This window comes from Ursus arctos, unplaced genomic scaffold (genome assembly GCF_023065955.2).
Source record: "Ursus arctos isolate Adak ecotype North America unplaced genomic scaffold, UrsArc2.0 scaffold_2, whole genome shotgun sequence".
Taxonomy (NCBI): domain Eukaryota; kingdom Metazoa; phylum Chordata; class Mammalia; order Carnivora; family Ursidae; genus Ursus; species Ursus arctos.
In genome coordinates, this window is record NW_026622874.1 from 12,766,026 (window position 1) to 12,785,655 (window position 19,630).

General features: G+C 37.7%; 1 protein-coding gene across 21 annotated transcripts in view; it reads left to right on the forward strand.

The window, feature by feature from the left end:
* The window catches only part of PRRC2C (proline rich coiled-coil 2C), a 92,178-nt gene that overhangs the window by 70,233 nt on the left and 2,315 nt on the right, over nucleotides 1–19,630 (forward strand). For 7 of the 21 annotated variants that reach the window (XM_044387921.3, XM_044387923.3, XM_044387922.3 and 4 more), the window contains 11 exons: nucleotides 3,006–3,107; nucleotides 6,331–6,532; nucleotides 9,210–9,413; nucleotides 11,231–11,343; nucleotides 11,739–11,875; nucleotides 14,397–14,628; nucleotides 14,847–14,969; nucleotides 15,975–16,193; nucleotides 16,655–16,758; nucleotides 17,130–17,256; nucleotides 18,185–18,421. In XM_044387921.3, coding sequence (XP_044243856.2) covers nucleotides 3,006–3,107; nucleotides 6,331–6,532; nucleotides 9,210–9,413; nucleotides 11,231–11,343; nucleotides 11,739–11,875; nucleotides 14,397–14,628; nucleotides 14,847–14,969; nucleotides 15,975–16,193; nucleotides 16,655–16,758; nucleotides 17,130–17,256; nucleotides 18,185–18,421 — 1,800 coding nt within the window. The remainder of the gene's footprint in view (nucleotides 1–3,005; nucleotides 3,108–6,330; nucleotides 6,533–9,209; nucleotides 9,414–11,230; nucleotides 11,344–11,738; nucleotides 11,876–14,396; nucleotides 14,629–14,846; nucleotides 14,970–15,974; nucleotides 16,194–16,654; nucleotides 16,759–17,129; nucleotides 17,257–18,184; nucleotides 18,422–19,630) is intronic. The other 14 variants (XM_044387924.3, XM_044387926.3, XM_048225009.2 and 11 more) reach the window with 6 other exon arrangements.

The following is a 19,630-nucleotide window of genomic DNA, read 5'->3' on the forward strand; positions in this document are numbered from 1 at the left end:
TTGTTCTTAATGAAACCTTTTTACAATGAGGTAAAAGCTCACTCAAAACAAAAAGATAATCAGGGTGTTAACCAAGAATTCAGGGGTTTGTTTCTTTCTTTCTTTTTTTTTTTTTTAACAAATTGTGAATTTTTTTTTTTTAAGATTTTATTTATTTATTCGACAAAGATAGAGACAGCCAGCAAGAGAGGGAACACAAGCAGGGGGAGTGGGAGAGGAAGAAGCAGGCTCCTAGCAGAAGAGCCTGACGTGGGGCTCGATCCCACAACGCCGGGATCATGCCCTGAGCCGAAGGCAGGCGCTTAACCGCTGTGCCACCCAGGCCCCCAGGGGTTTCTTTCTTTTTTTTTTTTTTTTTAAAGATTTTATTTATTTATTCGGCAGAGATAGAGACAGCCAGCGAGAGAGGGAACACAAGCAGGGGGAGTGGGAGAGGAAGAAGCAGGCTCATAGCAGAAGAGCCTGATGTGGGACTCGATCCCAGAACGCCAGGATCACGCCCTGAGCCGAAGGCAGACGCTTAACCGCTGTGCCACCCAGGCGCCCCTCTTTTTGAACTAAAAAAAAAAATTTTTTTTTTGCTGTACCTTAGCAATAATTCTGTTTTGAAGTTTGAGCTGTAATGTATATGTAAGTACTTCAAAAACTCTTAAATGCTGTGTTAAAAAGTGGTAGTAAGTCATGTAAATTTTTAGGCTGTAGTTTTCCAAAACAGCTGTGTTATAATTCAAGACTATATTAAGGCAGTACAGTCCGTCATTTTGCCTAGTTATTGATAGGCTAAAAGTTGTAAACCCAGACAAGTTAGGTAAGCCTCTGCGTAGAAGAGCATTTTAGAAGTTACATGTATGGCCCTTGCTTTGGAGGGCAGGTGTGGTAGAAATTTCGTCAGCTGCTCTCTTTTTTAAATATAGCTCTCTCTAATGAGCACAGGCTCATTCTTTTCAAAAATCTCTCCTTCACGGATATATGTAAAGGTTTCTCACAGAGAGCTTTAACTCTATCATTTTGAGAATAAAAATCTTATGCCATTTCCTGTGCTGTCTATTCTTCTTTCTAGCATCAAATACAGAAATTGTAGAGAGGTGAGATGCGTTAGAGATCATTTAATCTAACTTCGGTAGTTGGGCTGTGGAACTGAAGAAAAGAGAAAGAAGCAAGTGTGTCACACATTTTCTCTTTGTGGCAGGAGAGCTTTGTAGGAACCGATTAATATAATTTCTCCTGCTTTCAGCTGTAGTAGAACTTCGCTTGATGTGCCAGTCCTTTTCCCTGACCTTTCGGAGGAAGTCTTAAATTTATTTAACTTTCTATGAGAAGTAATGGAAATTTGGGAAGGACAGAAGACTCTCTGTCAATTATCAGGGAGTCACTGGCACTATGTCGATTATCAAATGTTGAATCAGTAACATCTCAGTAAAGTTTAATTTTGCTTTAATCATGTCTTTTCTCATTTAAAAAATACAGAATATTTCTTAGCTGTCACTTTTTCAAGAAAGTGTATCATGCGTTCTGCCAGATCACCCTCAAAAAATGTGATTTATAGAAATACGAGTAAGGAAGGAAAGATCATTACTCTCAGAACCCTTAAATGTCATTGAAAATATCCATGAGTGTTCTAGTGGTTTTCTGTAATCGAATTAAAATGTAGTGTGACTTGTGCATGCGGGACAACTGAAGGGGAGAGACCCAGGCTTGTGTCTAAGAAAATAGTCTACCTTTGATTTTTAGCTGTGTATCCAGAGCATGTTTGAAAACAGGAACATCCATTTTGGGTCAGGGAGCATTGCAAATGGTCATCAGTTGGGAATGATTTCACAGTGTTGCGTATTTTTGCCAAGTGTGGTGGTGATTCTGAACTTGACTAATGTAATGTTAAAAACAAATGTCCTGCATGGGAGAAATTTCAAGACCTTTTGAAATGTTCCTTTTTCACTCCTTAGTGTGGTTGAGGGTTCTGTTTTATGCATAGAACTTTTGTCTTTTGAAAAATTTATTCTTGATAAAGACTTATTCCTCTTATCAAAGCTTACTCTACTTTTTAAGGATTTTTAGCTGGTTATTTATTGCTTACCTAATATGACAATCATTTTGAATCTTGAGTGTCTTAAAGGTTTAAATGCAGGTGGTGTTTTTTATTATTCCTAACACAGCTATTTAAAGATTTATATATAAAGTAATCTCCATTAAGTAGTCCATGGTATTATCAATCTCTGTTAGATACTCCATAGTACCACAAAGTGATTATCTTAAAACCTCCAGGCATCTCAGTCATTTTATCTGAATAACTAAGTGAACCATTAAAGTCAGTCATGCAGTAGTACATAATAAAATTTCAAGATCCAGAGACTTAAAGGAAAAAGAGGTATGGTTCGTGAGTTTCTAATACCTTCACGTTTCTAAAAATATTTGCCATAATCATGTTATAACTACAGCAAAGCAATTTGTTTAGTGTAACAGGGTGGTGGTGATACTTTGTACTTTCCTCCTGATTTTACTTTTGTTCTTGAGTCTGGTTATAAGAATGTTGACTGTATTGCAGAAAAGAAGTTAATTTCTTAATATTTACAGTATCATGTTAAACGCCTCTCATAGAATCTGTGGCTCCCTTAAAGGTGGAAATTATATTCCTTAGAGCTTTGCTGTATAATGTATGAATTTCAGGCCTTACCCCAGACCAACTGACCAGAAATCTGCACTTCAGTAACATCCCCAGGTGACTGTTGTACACATTAAAATACATGAGGCACTGCCTTCAAGTATATACCTTATATTTGGGACAAATTCTTTTTCTATAATTATATGCATAAAAAAGCAGATAGTATTTCTCTAAGATGTCCAGAATTATCAATTAATGCAGACACAATGTACCTCTAAGTAATCAAATATTCCTTTTGGCTCCGATGAAAAATAAATACCCTTAGAAGAGTACATTAGCATTATCTGTAATGGGGCTTTTGTAGCAGACTTAGTTAGATTATGATATGTGTTGCCTGCCTTTTCAGGTGCCCTTGCCCAACACTCTCCCCCTCCCTAAGAGGGAGACTATACAACAGAGCTCCAGCCTAACTTCAGCTCCTCCCACTACTTTCAGTCTCACCTTCAAGGTATGTACAACACCCTTCTCTAAAGGTCCTTGATGATGCATGCTAGGGGACATAAGTTAAAATTTTTACTCGTTTTGTGTGGTAAGCAACGATACTAATTAAGCTGAGGAAATAGAGTTATGTCAAGTTATACCTTAAAATTTTATTAACTTCTAATACCACTTTAAAGGGAGGCCTGTTTTGCCTGTGAATTTTGTCTTAGAGATACAGGAAAGCACTTACATTTCGTGCTTGTACTGAGTTCCTCTTAGAGACCTTGATTTTGGGATATATTATGTTGTGTTATAAAACCAGTCGGTTGATGTGTTGCATGTTTTTTTTTTTAATCCTAAGTTCCCGTAATGGTAAGACTGCTGATTTTCTGTCCTGTAAACCGCATGATTTGAATGAATGCATTATAATAATTAGAATATTTTATGAAGATGTAATTGATTAATACAAGTGATTTTGATATGATTTTTGTTGGATAATTTTTGAGTAAGAGGGCAAAAGAGATTATAAACAACATTTTTTATATCAAGAAATGTAGGCTTGTTTTTTTATTTATCTCCTATTGTGTTTATAATAGTGAGCTATATTACTAATGCTTTTTTACAGTTATTTGAGAGAATTTTAAATCAGTTTTTCACCTCTAGATTAGTCAGTGGTTAAACAAAGGGACATGAAATTAAGTGAAGATGTTTTTAAAGTGCATATATTTTATCCCATTGGTGAGGTTTGTTCAGTTTTATAATCTGGGCAGGTTTTTACCCTCTGTAGCAGAACTTCCTAATGCTAGTGCATTGGTTGGCAGTGAATCTTTGATGATGGTCTTCACGGGAGGGGGAAACATGTCGGCCAACGTTCATTTCTAGTAGTTTGAGAGTAAAATTTTATAAGGCAACCACTTCTGCTTTGTGTCAGCCCCCATTGTTGCCCAGTCCTTCCTCTTTACTGCCAGTTCCTGCTCTGCCTTGAGAGTTTTCCCACTGGAATGACTATCTCAGTCTGTCTTGTACTGTGTCTTTTGTGTGGTTTTGACTACATGCTAGTCAAAGCTAGTCCAGTTTCACATAAGCAAATAGAAGATCATAAATTATTCTTTAGGCCAGTTGTTAATTCTTCAGAGAACCCATTCAACCTTGCCTTTAACTTATGTTTTTAATATTCCAAGAAGAAATATGCATTTAGAATTAAGGTGAATTTAAATTAAATTTCATTAGCTTAAGACTTTTTCTAGTTTCTTTACTTTTTACTTCTTCAGACATGTATTTGGATAATATATAAAGTATAGAAAAGTGTTATGTGGATCTTATTGACAGCATATTTGTCAAGGGAGAAATTAGTATAATTAAATAATTGTACTTGTTTCCTTGAATTTCTAAGTATAGAATCTAAATTTTCTTGTTGCTGAAGAAATGAAATGAAGCCACATGTGTGGGGCCTGTATATTAAACAAGTTTGATTAGCTGTAACTTATGTGTGCCCAGCATGACAAAACTAGTATAAAAGGCATTGTGTGCTCTATAAAACTGCTCTAAACCATAAAATCTCAGTACAAATTGCATTTTGTCTAACTTCCTAAATTTTTTAAATTTATTTTTTATTTTTTGTTTTTTTGTTCTTTCACTTCTCAAGACTTTTGTTTTAAAATAAAACACATTTGAAACTAGTGAAGTGATTGTGAGAGGACTCAAGCAAACATAGAGGTGTCCCGTGTTTTGGTATTACAGTGATGTATTAGTCATCTAAGAAAAAGTTAAATTATATGTAATGTGTTTTAACAAGAATGCAGGGAAGATATGTAATGATTTCTCATTCTTACAATTAAAATAAGGTTAAAAATTTTAAAGTTGTTACTTCAAGGACCAACAGCTTCCTGACTATGGCATTAATAATTGTTACTTGATTTTTTTGGTAGCTGTATTTTATAGATTACGTTGTGGGTTTGTTTGTTTTTTCTCAGCCCAGTATTTTGACTAGTAGTAAAAACTTCCCGATCTGCGTATCTGTTCCCTTCCTGTTGAGGACCTGCACCTGTGCCCTCCAGTGCAGGGTCCACTAGCCATGTGTTGTTACTAAGCACTTAAATGTGGCTAATCCAAGTTGTAGTATGTGCTGTAAGTGTAAAATAAAATAGACACTGAATCTGAAACGTTAATATTTAAAAAGTTTAAACATGTCAATTTTTCTGTTGATTATAGGTTTTAATTATGTTGTAAATAATACTGGGTTAAATAAAATATGTTATCAAAATTAGTATTACCTGTATTTCTTTTAATGTAGCTATTAGAAAATCTAAAATTACACATACGACTTGCATTTGTATGTCTATTGAATAGCACAGTCTAGATAGAATAAAATAAGATCTGTTACTATATTTTTTAAAAAAAAGATTTTATTTATTTTAGAGAGAAAGAGGGGGACCACACCAGCAGGGTGAGGAGCAGAGGGAGAGGGAGCATTTCCAGTGCAGAGCCCAACTCGGGACTCAGTCCCACAACCCTAAGATCATGACTTGAGCTGAAACCTAGAGTAGGATGCTTAACCGACTGAGCCACCCAGGCATCCCAATCTGTTTCTGCATTTTAAGAAACTAGGAGACTACAGCTAAAACCTGTAGCGACAAATACAAATGACAGCAGTCAGTATCTGAAATGCTTGATGAGGTCTGGATGTAAAACAAGACCTGTTTTTACTGCACCCAAGCCTAAAACCTATCTGGTTGGTTACTTCACCTTTTGAAAACACTGAACATAAAACAGTCAAACTAAAGGTACCTGTCATCTGCCACTGAGATTCGCTGACTTACAGAGAAAGAATGGAAGGAATGGAAATTTATGGAGGGCCTTTAGTGCCTTTCTGACTGAAGTCAGAGCCTTAGGCCAGTCCTAAAAGGGCATGGTATTTCTGTTCCTTATTCACCAGTAGGGGTAGGGACTCATATTTACCTGCTACAAGAGCTGTGACAAAGCTGTCAACAAGCTCTCTTTAGAGACATCATTAAAGCCCACTGCCTCCCAGTTAGAGTAAGGGAACAAAGAAAGATAAAGGAGAAAGTGAAAGGTTTGAAAGCCTTAGAGGTCTTAATCTTTTATTTATGCAGTTTTTTGGAAGATTATATTTGGAATTTAAAAATATACGCACTTAGGTGTGTTTGTGTATATATGTATATTCTGTGTTAGTGTGGTGGGGGTTTTTTGGGGGGTTTTTTTTCTTTAAAAAAATGTCCATTTTATTGCAGATGGAGTCTGCACGTAAGGCATGGGAGAATTCTCCAAATGTGAGGGAGAAGGGATCTCCAGTAACTTCCACAGCACCTCCAATTGCCAGTGGAGTCAGCAGTAGTGCCAGTGGACCAAGCACTGCAAATTACAATTCATTCTCCAGTGCATCCATCCCTCAGATTCCTGTTGCTTCAGTCACTCCCACAACATCACTGTCAGGTAGAAAATTTTTGTACCTTTCCTTTAAATGTCGTAATTATTTAAAATTTCTTATGCTCTTTTCCTGTTTACTGTCCCCCCAAATTTATTATTTATAAAATACATAAGACTGCACAAAGATCTAATTATCAGCTGTCTTGTAAACTCTTCTTGCCGTTCTTACACCGTCCCCTCTCTTAGCCCTCTTCCAATTTTAGTTAGTTTGACAAAGAGTTGTTGATGGCATACTAAAACACTTTGCTTGTGGAGCTTCTGCCCGCCGCCATGCCCTCCATGTCATGCCCCCCCCATTATAGGTATTAATAAGTAATTGGTGAAAAGATGTTTATCTTGTTCCTCTACATTTTTCTGTAAAATTCATCTTTTGATTTTTATTTTGTAACTCATACAGCTAATTAGTTCAACTCATTAATAATACAGAATCAACACAGGTTGTAAATTTTTGTGGTCTGTATCTAATTTGAAGGAGCTATTGGCCTGAATCTATTGGGGTGACATATATTTTCTGATGAAGAGTTAGGGGTAGAGAAATTCCAGTTTGTTATTTGAGTAGATGATACATACTGGGATTTTTTGGGGGGGGGGTGGTTTTTAAGGAGAGTCCATCAACCCCCCCAAGTTAGAAAGTGCTTTTCTTCCTTAAATTTTTCACTAGTATGTAATCCTTTCCTTAAACTGTATTTCATTTGGGGGCTTTACAGTTCTTGAATAATTTCTAAAATGCTTGACTCTAGGAAAGTACACCCTTTTACCATATGTATAACCATGTTTCTTCAAGCTTTCCCAGTATTATCTAATGTTTCCAAAGCAGCAGAAGCTGCTTTCTAAAAGATATACATCCAGCACAGAATTTACTTCCTTTGACTGGTTCTCACTTAGTGATTGCACTACTGATTTTCACTGTTCTGTACCAAAAGAATTGGTCTTTGGGATGTACTATGGTTATTTTGATGTTATGTGGAATCAAAAGTATGTATTAAGACAAACAGATTCAAATCAAAGAGCGTGTTCTATTTCTTTTCCCCCTTTAAGACCTTTCATGCGTTCCCTACCGTCCATTTGTAAGACATTTTCATTATGCTTACTAGCTTGGGCCTCAGTCATTTGGGTGGGTAGGGTTGGGGCTATAAAGCCACCAGGAATACAGTATGGTGGAGAGATTAGGAAATAAAGGGACTGGGAAGGTTCCCTTCTGGTCACAGTTGACCCTTAACGCAGGGGTGGGGTTAGGGGCACTGACACTTTTCGACCAACACATGCAGTCAGAAACCTGAATATCACTCCCCACAAATTAACTAGTAAGAGTCTGCTATTGACCGGAAGCCTTACTGATAACATAAATAGCCGATTAACACATATTTTATATGTTATATGTATTATATGCTGTATTCTTCCAATAAAGTAAGCTAGAGAAAAGAGAATGTTATATAATCATAAGAGAAGATGCATTTACAGTACTGTACTGCATTTAATCGAAAAAAAGTCTGCATGTAAGTGGACCCACACACAGTTTAAACCTTGTTGTTCAAGGGTCAAGTGTACTCCCTTCGGTTTCCCCACACTCTCCTCGATTAGGATAAATTTTTGTGTTTCTTGCCCGGTCATCCTACTGGTAGAGACTCAAGTGGAAGAACAGAGGTGCCTTGATCTTGGTCCTCTCTTAGATCAAACATCATTTGAAGTCTGAAAATAATGACGACTGCATCCCACTTTTTAATCAGATACCAGTATTGTCATTCACTCCAGTATTAACAGTCATTGACACCCATTGATCAACAGAACTAATTGACCCTTCAAGGTCTTAAGTTTTATAATTCTACCTATTAACAGTCTATCTTTTCTTTTTAAGGTATTACTATATAACTATTTTTGCTGGTATATATACAAGGAGAGTGAGGACTAAGTATAACCTTAAGTTTATATGGCCGTTAAGAAGCAGTTGTCATCTCTTAAGGCCCCTTTTACCTTAATGATTATTAAGGTGCAGCACTTTGTTCTCCTGTGTTCTTACGTCTATGCCTGACCTTAATGGATGTTTTAATATTTATTCATAAATGAACGAAGCTCTTAAGATTACCCGTAAGGTATTTTACTGAAAAGAAGAAAAAAATCTGACCTTTTGTTTACATGACTCTTGAGCAGTTGTGATCTCTCCAGGTGCATTTACTTTTTTTCTAAGTTAATTTATTTTATTTATCAATCTCTACACCCAGTATGGGGCTCGAACTTGCGACCCTGAGATCAAGAGTTGGTGCTGTTCTGACTGAGCCAGCCAGGCACCCCTACGTTCTTACTTATTCCTAAGGTGCAGCGTTTTGTCCTTCTGTGTTGTTACATTTATGCATAGCCACGAATGAAGCTCTTGACCATCCTTTTCTTTGTGATGATTAAAAAACTATTAGCTTGAGGCTAAACTGTAACAACCCTGTAGGCTCTCGGCCACCTTATTTTATGAGTTCTATCTTTTAATTTCCTTCTCTTTGCATTTTTTTCTTGTACTATATTTCTCCAGATTTTATAGTCTTGTTTACATTTGGTGATTGACTTAAGTACATGGTAAGTACTTGCAGGGCGTAAACATTAATTTTCCAGTGTCCAGCTGGCACTTGAGTTGTTCTTACAGTGAACAACAGTGGCACTTTAAAATACGCAACCTTTTTCCCTCTCCCACATCTAGGAGCTGGTACATACACTACCTCTTCTTTGAGTACAAAATCTACAACCACATCAGATCCTCCTAATATTTGTAAAGTGAAACCCCAGCAATTACAGACAAGCAGCCTGCCTTCTGCAAGTCATTTTTCGCAGTTAAGCTGTATGCCTTCCCTTATTGCCCAGCAGCAACAGAGCCCACAAGTCTATGTGTCTCAATCTGCAGCAGGTAAGATTTTTAGGATTGGGTATAAGGAATTTAGAAAATGAAGAATTTTTTACATGCTTGCTTTTTTTCTCTCAAGCTTAAATATTTTTTCATCGGCTTTGCAGATTTGTTTCGTCATAGAATTTAATGTTCTCTCTTTTTGATGAAGTATGGTGGAGAGATTAGGAAATAAAGGGACTGGGAAGGTTCCCTTTGATGAGTTCCCTTTGATGAGTAGTCTAGGGGGGCTCTTGGTAGTTGTTTCTTACACATACGTTACATATAAGACAAATGGGTGTCTAGTAATTTGCAGAATAACTTGTACATTTAATGTTATTCCAGTCAAGTTATAAAACTTTGTTACCTGAAACTTGACAAATCAATAATAAAAATCATAGGGAAGAATAAACCTAAGATTAGCAAAGAAGAAGAAAATTATATGTTGGGGGTACTGGGGTAACTTACCCTACTAAATATCACAATGTTAATATTAATATTTGAAAAATATTCAAACTCACTAATGATTTAAATTCAAAATAAAAGAACAGTAAGGTTATTTTTTGCCTTTCTCTGTGGAAATATTAGAAAGATTGATGATACCCAGTTTCTATAAGGGTCACATGTATCATTAATAGTTTCTTAAAGTACATTGCTGGTTAGTATATAAATTGACATAATTCTTTTAGAAAAGAATCAGAATATTTTATGTGTACATACTTAACTGTAGTAATTTGCATAGGAATCTTATAAACTTATCTATTCAGAGACATATGTATGAGAGTCTTCGTTCGTTGCAGTATTGTTTTTAGTGGTGACAAATTAAAAACAATACAGGAAGTTCTTCAAAACATGCTATTATATAAAAGCAGGTCATAAAATAGTTTAAATAATACATCAAAATCTGTTGTTAAGAATCTGAACCAAATTCAGTCATTAAATGCCAATTCCTTTGAAATATTTTGTTATATTCTAGTAAGTAGATATAAAATTAGAATAGATTTGCTGGTAAACCAGCAGGTTCATTTTTGAATAGATCATGTCAGATTTCATTAGTTAATACCCCATTGGCAGTGTATGAGTGTCTGTCTTTCCATACCCTCACAAGTACAATTGACCCTTGAACAATGCAAGGGTTAGGGGTGCCGAGGCCCTGCATAGTCAGAAATCCACATACAACTTTTCACTCCCCCAGATTTAACTACAAATATCTTACCTTGACCAGAATCTTTACTGATAAAAGAAACTGTTACATTAATAGATATTTTGTATATGTGTTATACCCTGCATTCTTACAATAAAGCAAGCTAGAGAAAAGAAAATGTTGCTAAGAAGATCATAAGAAGGAGGGGCGCCTGGGTGGCTCAGTCGTTGGGCGTCTGCCTTCGGCTCAGGGCGTGATCCCGGCGTTCTGGGATCGAGCCCCACGTCGGGCTCCTCTGCTGGGAGCCTGCTTCTTCCTCTCCCACTCCCCCTGCTTGTGTTCCCTCTCTCGCTGGCTGTCTCTCTCTCTCTGTCAAGTGAATGAATAAAATCTTGGGGGGGGGGGAAGAAAATCATAAGAAGGAGAAAATACGTTTACAATACCACACTGCATTATTTGGAAAAAATATGCAGTTCAAACCCATGTTGTTAAGGGTCAACTGTACTAAGTTTTATTGTTTTAATTTGCATATACCTGTCTGCTAGAAGTTTTCTTTTTCACATTTCTAGTTTTTCCTTGGCTGTATTAGTTTCCAGTGGGCTCAAATCTGCTACAAAACTTGGTTTTTAGTTACTATTTGGAAAATTCTGAAGCACAGACACTTAAAACGGCTTGTTTTTCTTATGGTCTATAATAGCTCAAATCCCTGCTTTCTATATGGACACGAGTCATTTATTCAATACCCAACATGCACGCTTGGCTCCACCATCCTTGGCTCAGCAGCAAGGCTTCCAACCAGGTCTCTCTCAGGTAAGTACCACAGACTTCTTTTATGATGTATTTGTTTCTTTGCATGCTAGTGGTATAATAGATATCTTAGGCTACAAATAAAGGCTCTTTGAAATTAAAATCTTCTATTGACAACATGGGACAATCCATGATTACCTCGATACGTATTGGCAGAATTTTCAAACTTTCCCAAATTTGCCAAAGCTTAATGGCTGACAGTGTAGAATAAATAGTGTATTGAAAGAAAATCTAGATGCTTACAGTTGGTTTTGTTTTAAAAGGGAGGTGATACACACACACACACACACACACACACACACACACATCTTTTATTCTTGTCATATCTCAAGATTTTTATTTTCCCAAATACTGTGATTTGTGTATATGGTGGTCATGTGTTTTTTATTGCATTGCAGCCAACTTCAGTTCAACAGATCCCGATCCCCATTTATGCACCCCTGCAAGGACAGCATCAAGCCCAGCTGAGTTTGGGGGCCGGACCTGCTGTTTCCCAGGCTCAGGAGTTATTCACGTCTTCCCTTCAGCCGTATAGGTACATGTTTTTGTAATTGCTGAGCCTTCTTGTCATAGCCCTACTGCTCCTTTTCCCCCAGAAGCTAGGATGATCCTTTTACAAAATTCCTGTAAATAATTAAGCATGTTGATTGTATGTCCTAAAACTTAGTTTCTGGTAGTTTCAGTCAAGACTTTATTGAACAAAGTGAGACCTCACGTATTCTTGAAGACGAGGATACCACAAATCCCAGAACAATTAGAAATCAGAGGAAATAGCTGCTAAGGGGCCTAAAAGGCCGCATGCCACCACCTTGCCGCAGCGGCTGTAGATCCTCGCCTGCCCTGGGTGCGCGTGGGGACTTAGCAGAGAACAGCATGCAGAGGGCGGGAGCCAGGGTGGAGAGTGCCAGGCAGGGAACAGAGTCAGTGGGGATAGTGGTGACAGGTAGAGAAGAAACTATGCTTTTGAAAGATGCACTGTAAGTTAGCTTTGTGATTAAGGAAATCTCCTTTTAATTGGTATTAGCTACTTGCAACATTGTTGAAAAGTTTGGGGCTACTTTCCAGCTGTGTGCAAAAGAAGCAGCTCAGTGATGAATTAGTAGTGTCTTCCATAGCCATGGGAGATGGAGCATCAGTGCACTGACATTTTGTATTTGTAGTCCCCATTTTAATAATTGCCGTGGAAGATGTACTTCTTAAGACCGGGCCTGTTCCATAGAAAAACAATGTAAGCTGTATATGTAATGTGACTAATGAACAACTGTATTGGAAGGCGCAGGTTTAGACTTTGAAAATGATTGTCTGTATCCCTGCCACATCATTCTGTTCTTGCTCTCAATATCATCAGCATAGTGTTTATTAATACAGAATCCCTGAACTAACTTCTGCCAGGACAGAGGAGTTGTGGGGTTTTGTCTTGTCTTGTCATGTCTTTTCTTTTTTTTAAAGATTATTTTAGAGAGAAAGCACGCAAGGGGGTGGGGGCAGAGGAGAAAGAGTCCTAAGCAGACTCCACACTGAGCACAGAGCCCGATGCAGGGCTCTCTTATCTCAGACCCCCAAGATCACAACCTGAGCTGAATCCAAGATTTGGACGCTTAATCGACTACGCCACCCAGGCACCCCAGGACAGGGTAGTTTATAACAGTATGCTTACGATTTCTCAATTTATATCTGACACATAGGCATAAAGACTGCTCATGAACCTAGGCTAGCACTCCTGCTTAACGGCTTTTGTTTCTGCCACAAATGTCAATTTTAACAAAGCATAATAATATTTATTGATAATATTATCTTTAATAGAGTACTTTGATGTAGTTACTCTTTATTTTAGCATTTTTAAAAGTATAGCTTGAAGGCCCCCATTCCAGAGGTAAGAGTGTAGTCTGGAGTTAAATTCCAGCATTGTAGTTTTTAAAAAAAACCATTCAAATATGCCACAGTAGTATTAACTGTAGTCACCATGCTGTACATTACATCCCCATGACTTATTTATAACTAGCAGTTTATACCCTTTGACCATAATACTGTGTTGCATATTTGAAAGTTGCTGAGGGCCACCTGGGTGGTTCAGTCAGTTAAGCATCCGATTCTTGATCTCAGCTCTGGTCATGATCTCAGGGTTGTGAGGTCAAGCCCTGCATCGGGCTCCACGCTCAGCGTGGGATTCTCTCTCTCCCCCTCTTAAAAAAAAAAAAAGAAAGAAATTTGCCTGGAAAGTAGATCTTGAGAAGAGTTCTCATCACAAGAAAAAAGGTGTTTTGTAACTATGTATGGTGACAGATGTTAACTAGACTTACCGTGATCATTTCATAATACACACAAATATTGAATCATTATGTTGTAAACCTGAAATTGATAAAACATTATATGTCCGTTACACCTCAGTAAAAACAGACAGAAACTTTGTGGGTAATCCTGATGGTAATACTACTCTGCTTCATTCTGTAGAGGTCTTGAGATCTTCTATAAGAAATATATGGGTGCCTGGGTGACTCAGTTGGTTAAGAGTCTGACCCTTGGTTTCGGCTTAGGTCATGATCTCAGGGTCATAGGTTCAAGCCCTGCGTTAAACTCCACGCTCAGCAGAGTCTGCTTGAGGTTCTTACCCTCCCCCTTTGCCCCCTCCCCACTCACTCGAGCTCTTTCTCGCTCTCTCAAATAAAATCTTTTTAAAACACACACGTGTATAAAAATGGGGGGTAATGAAATACAAATAATAAAAGTCAGCTATTAGTGCTGTAAATTTGAATAAAATGTCAATACCAAAGAGAAAAACAGATTTGGTTCTGAGCTTGCTAGTGAACACATGAAAAGAGAATCATTCTCATTGTTCAAGAGGAGAAAATCTTACTAATTTCTCAGGAAGAGCAAGCCTTTCGCTAGAACTTTGCTGTGTATGGGGCTCTAAATCCTGAAACAAGTACCTTAGGCACAGTCTGCATTCTCTCTTTTCTTAATTGTGTTTATTAGAGAACTTGGTCATTTGAGATACTCATTCCCAGGATTTCCAGATGCTAAAATAGAATTGCCTTTTCTCTTTAATACCTGTGTAGATCTCAGCCAGCCTTTATGCAGAGCAGTCTGTCGCAGCCATCTGTGGTTCTTTCTGGTACTGCCATCCACAACTTTCCAACTGTCCAACACCAGGAACTTGCAAAGGCACAGTCAGGTCTTGCCTTTCAACAGACTTCAAATACGCAGCCTATTCCGATATTGTATGAACATCAGCTGGGTCAGGCGTCGGGACTAGGAGGTTCCCAACTAATCGATACACATCTTCTCCAGGTAAGACTAGAATCATGCACTATCATCATCATCCCGTGCAACAGATTATTTAAGGAAACAGTTTTTAAAGGAAAAATGTTTTAAGACGTAGTGAAAAACAAAGGTCTTTTTATCTAAAACTAAAATTCTTAGAGATTGTTTTTGAAGCCGCACCCCTTGATGTCTGAATTGGAAAATTTTCAATCTTAACTGCTGTTTTCTCACACAATTTTTTCTAGGCTAGAGCAAATCTTACCCAGGCTTCAAATCTTTATTCTGGACAAGTACAGCAGCCTGGTCAGACGAATTTTTATAACACTGCCCAGTCACCAAGTGCTCTCCAGCAGGTAAACTATGGCATGGTAAATTTCCTCAATTTTCTTCATTATTATTATTACTTCTACTGCGTTTATTGTTGCTTGGCAGTTTAAAATAGAACCAAGATGGGGAGATGGTGCAGTGGTGTTCAGACTTCCCTCTGAGGTATCCTGGGAATTCCATGGGGTCCGCTGGTGGTGCAACCTGCTCAGTCCCACCACACCTCTCTCCTCCGCCCCACTGCAGTGGCTTCTGCTTTGTGGCTCTTTGTTTTAAATTGGTTTCCATGTAATCATTTATTTTAACAAAGGATTCTATGAATGAATATAAAAGTGGGAAAAACATTGTCCAGGATATACAGTTACATGTAAGCGAGAGAAGTGCTTTACCCATCTATGCTGTAGAGGGGAAGGAGGCCGCTAAAGACCATCACACTGGTTAATACAGTACTTAGAACAGTGTGGCAGAGTATGACAGTAAATGACAGAAACGCACGATCTCCTAGCAGCGTCTTGAATCTACTGTTTCAAAGTTCATGGAGGACCGAAGGAGAGAGGCAACCCATTAGTCATTTTCTTACAACTAATTCAGGGGTAAAAATTCATAAATGTATTTATTACCTTATTGACATTCAAATTAAATACTGTTTGTATGAAAACTGGAAGGTTATTTTTCTTCTTGTTAAAGCTCGTTTTAGTCAGACCTGAAAACAGTGGAGAAATGTCCATTTGGGAAATTGCAACAATACTACTTCTTAAATTGTATCCCATGACCTCATTGTATTAGGTGTTTAGTAGACACGTACCATGGATTCATTCAAAGATCTTCATAATGATTTTGGTTATATAGCGTCTGCACTACTAATCTGTTTTATTGCACCTTTGGAGGTAGTTACTAAGCAAAAGATTATATGTGAAATATATTAATAGATCGAAGTATTCTGTTTAAACTGTTACTCAAAAGTTTTTGAAGAGTTGTAAAGATGGTTATAGGGATATACAGATGACAGGTAGAAGTAAATGGCCAGTTTCTTTTTGCTTACTTTCTAGGTTACAGTACCTTTACCAGCATCCCAGCTTTCCTTACCTAATTTTGGATCTACAGGGCAGCCTTTAATTGCTCTGCCTCAGACTCTCCAGCCCCCATTACAGCATACCACCCCGCAAGCCCAGGCCCAGAGCCTGAGTCGTCCTGCGCAAGTAAGCCAGCCTTTCAGAGGACTAATCCCCGCTGGAACACAGCATAGCATGATCGCAACCACAGGAAAAGTGAGTGAAGAGAAATTTGCAGTTTCTTTGAGAATTTAAGGCTATGTGTTTAGATATATACGTCTATCTATAAAAATAAAATGCATCAGTTTTTACCACCCTCCAGGAATCTCAAACCCTGATACGCTACTTTTTTTCAAAGATTTTTTTATTTTAAAGTAATCTCTACACCCAGTGTGGGGCTTGAACTCCACCATTGAGCGAGCCAGGCACCGCAAACCCCAGGGTGCTTTTTTTTTTCTACGTTTTAAATCTACTTTTAATATGTTTGACATCCTCTGGTTTTTACCCAATAACAAAGAATTCACAAATTTTGTGGAAAAGACTTTCCACCCACAAATTCGGCCTTGATAATTCCATGGTATTTGAAACTTAATTACAGGGTTTTTGTACTAAGATTCTTTGCCTCTTTAGCTTATAGAATTCCAGAAATGCGAAGTCTGTTCTGTGTTTTTTCTCAGATGTCTGAAATGGAACTGAAAGCCTTTGGAAGTGGCATTGATATAAAACCAGGCACACCTCCAATCAGCGGTAGAAGCACCACACCAACATCTAGTCCTTTCCGGTAAAATGGGCATTTGAATTTCCAAATAACTAAATACAATTTGTTTGTTAGATACTTACTATGTCACCAGGCCTGTGGTAAGCACAAGACATTCTGATAATTTTATCTAAAATGTTAAGCTATTAAATGAAGAATGTATCTGTTATATTTTTAAGAATTTTTTTTTAATACAGGGGAAATCTAGCTAGTATTCTTTCTCACCTCTGCCCCCCCAGTGTCTCTCCACTACCATAACGTTTGGTAACTCACCTTGGTAAATTTTCATCAGCTACCACATAAGAAGAATCTACCAAGAGCAATGTCTCTAACAGTCTATAACAGCATTATTTATTTGGCACTACTGTACTGACCAGTGATGGCTTTTTTCCAAGGGCTACTTCCACAAGTCCGAACAGCCAGTCCAGCAAAATGAACAGCATTGTCTATCAGAAGCAGTTCCAGTCAGCCCCTGCCACTGTGAGAATGACACAACCATTTCCTACACAGTTTGCACCCCAGGTGGGCAGATATGAGTGAGAAATGAGTATTATTTACTTGGAAATGATTGCTAATCTGGCTAATTACCTGATTTCATAATCTTGCCATATTATAACCAGTTTAGAAACATAGTTTTTAATGAGAAACAGTTTCTTATTTAACAGTACATTTATGACATTCATATATCTTCTCCGCAGTTTTCAGTGAGATACAGGTAGTAACCGTATCTAAAGCAGACAAGAGAAATAGTCAAAAGATTCCCCACACAGCTCTGGTCATTTCAGTCCTGTTACTTTTATCTTTTTTGAAGAAGTGGACTTTTCAGAGAAGGGTCCCAGTGCTTAAAGTTTCCTAGGTTTAAAGTTTTTTTTGTTGTGTCGTCGTCGTCGTCGTTTTTTTTTGTTGTTGTTTTTTTTTGTTACTTAAGAGAACTGTGTTAGTTGAGTTAAAATTTCCAAAAGGTGTTCTAATATATGTGTAAAAATATTGGCTTCTCTTCCCTTCGCTGATCGAATGGAAAGACTAACTAAAATTGATCATAACTCTCACAAATGAGAATTGGTTCCTGAGAAAACACTTATTTGTTGAATTGGTGTTATTTTTATTTATTTTCAGATTATGTTTGGTATAAGTGTGTGCCTTTTCTGCAATTATATCTTTTTAAAAAGATTATCCTAATTAGTAGCTTTTCTATCTCCCCTTCAGAATTTGTAGCTGAAATGTTAGAACCAACTACAGTGCCATAGTGTGCTTTGCCTAATTTTTCTGTTAGATTCTCAAGCATGGCCTGTTTGTTCTTGGTCCCTGTAATAGAATTGCACAAATCCCTGCACTTCCTTTCACTTGGCAGAATGGGCACAGATTTACTCTGAGATAAGCCAACCTGATCTAGTTGGCAAAATTTTTTTTTTAACAGTTCAATGTTGTATGTTTTGTTTTTTTCACTCAGATTCTCTCTCAGCCTAACCTGGTCCCTCCATTGGTAAGAGCCCCACATACTAACACCTTCCCAGCGCCTGTTCAGAGGCCGCCAATGGCACTGGCCAGTCAGATGCCTCCTCCGCTGACCACAGGCCTCATGAGCCATGCTCGTTTGCCACATGTAGCCAGGGGTCCTTGTGGATCACTATCTGGAGTCAGAGGTAATCAGGCCCAGGCTGCGTTGAAGGCTGAACAAGACATGAAGGTTAGTACAGTGTTAACAGCCAACAGAGCAAGAATCTGTCTCTGAACCATGTCTTAAAGATGCCTCTGGACCCATAACCACAAACCCAGGCATTCATTGTCTTAGCTGATTTAACCAAGCTAACTACTTTTATTCATTCCTTTTTTTTTTTCTTATTTCTTTTTTTCTCCCTATTCCCCCCCCACTTTTTTCTTTTTTTTTAATTTTTTTCTTTTTTTAGTTTTTATTTTTTTGCAGCTATAGCTAGCAAATAAGTTAACATTTTAAACTCTGGCAATAGGAATTGCTTATAAAATGAATATTTGAGGGAGATCTGAGTTTAGCTGCTACATTTTTTTGGAAGAGCAAAAAAGTAATGTGGATTATTATAGATGTCCCCATTTTCTTTTGTTTTTTTTCTTTGTTTTCTTTTTTATCCCTCCCCCCTCCCTAGACTTGATACAAATCATGGTTATGTGAAAATTCTGGAGTGGGTAAGAGATTTTATCTATCTTGATTTTTCTTCCTTCGTGAGTCATGCAAGTACAGTTTTCTTCTCAAACTGTTTCCATACCTTTTTTTTTTTTTTTTTTCCCTGCCACCTGAGTTGGCTTATTCCACAGCAGATTTGCAGTTGTAGATGAAGAACTGAAAAAAGCACTTTGGGATCCTTCATAGTAAAAGGCACTGATAAACGTGAGGTTTGCTGATGCAGAAGAGTGCCTTTAGGAGTCTGTGTGGGGACAGTTTCTAGAAACCCTGTCTGTCTGCCTGTACAGCCGGCTGAATCCATTGAGTCTGTATTTACTTAGACTTGACTTGAGAGGTCTTAGTAATTTTGCCTATTTGTCACTATGTGTATGTGTATACACACATATATGTATGTATCGGGTCAGACTAGAACAAAGAAAAGCTTGCTGCCTTCAAACAGGCAACATCCCCAGTAATGCTTTACCCTGAATTAGAAACATGTTTATGATCATCCTGTTAGAAAATTTGGTTGACTAGCTAGTTTCTTTCTACATTGATACTCCTCATTTCTCATCCTGAGTAATCAAATTTAAAGACTACTCTGCAGTGAAACTCTTGTTAAACGTGATCTACTTTTATTAAGGCTGTGTGCCTAGGGTTTCCCTCTGTTCATAACTATTAAAAAATACGTGTATGTGTAGGAATCTTTGGAAACTCTTTGGCCATGGTTTCCAGTTTTCCTGTCTCCTTGGAACTTGA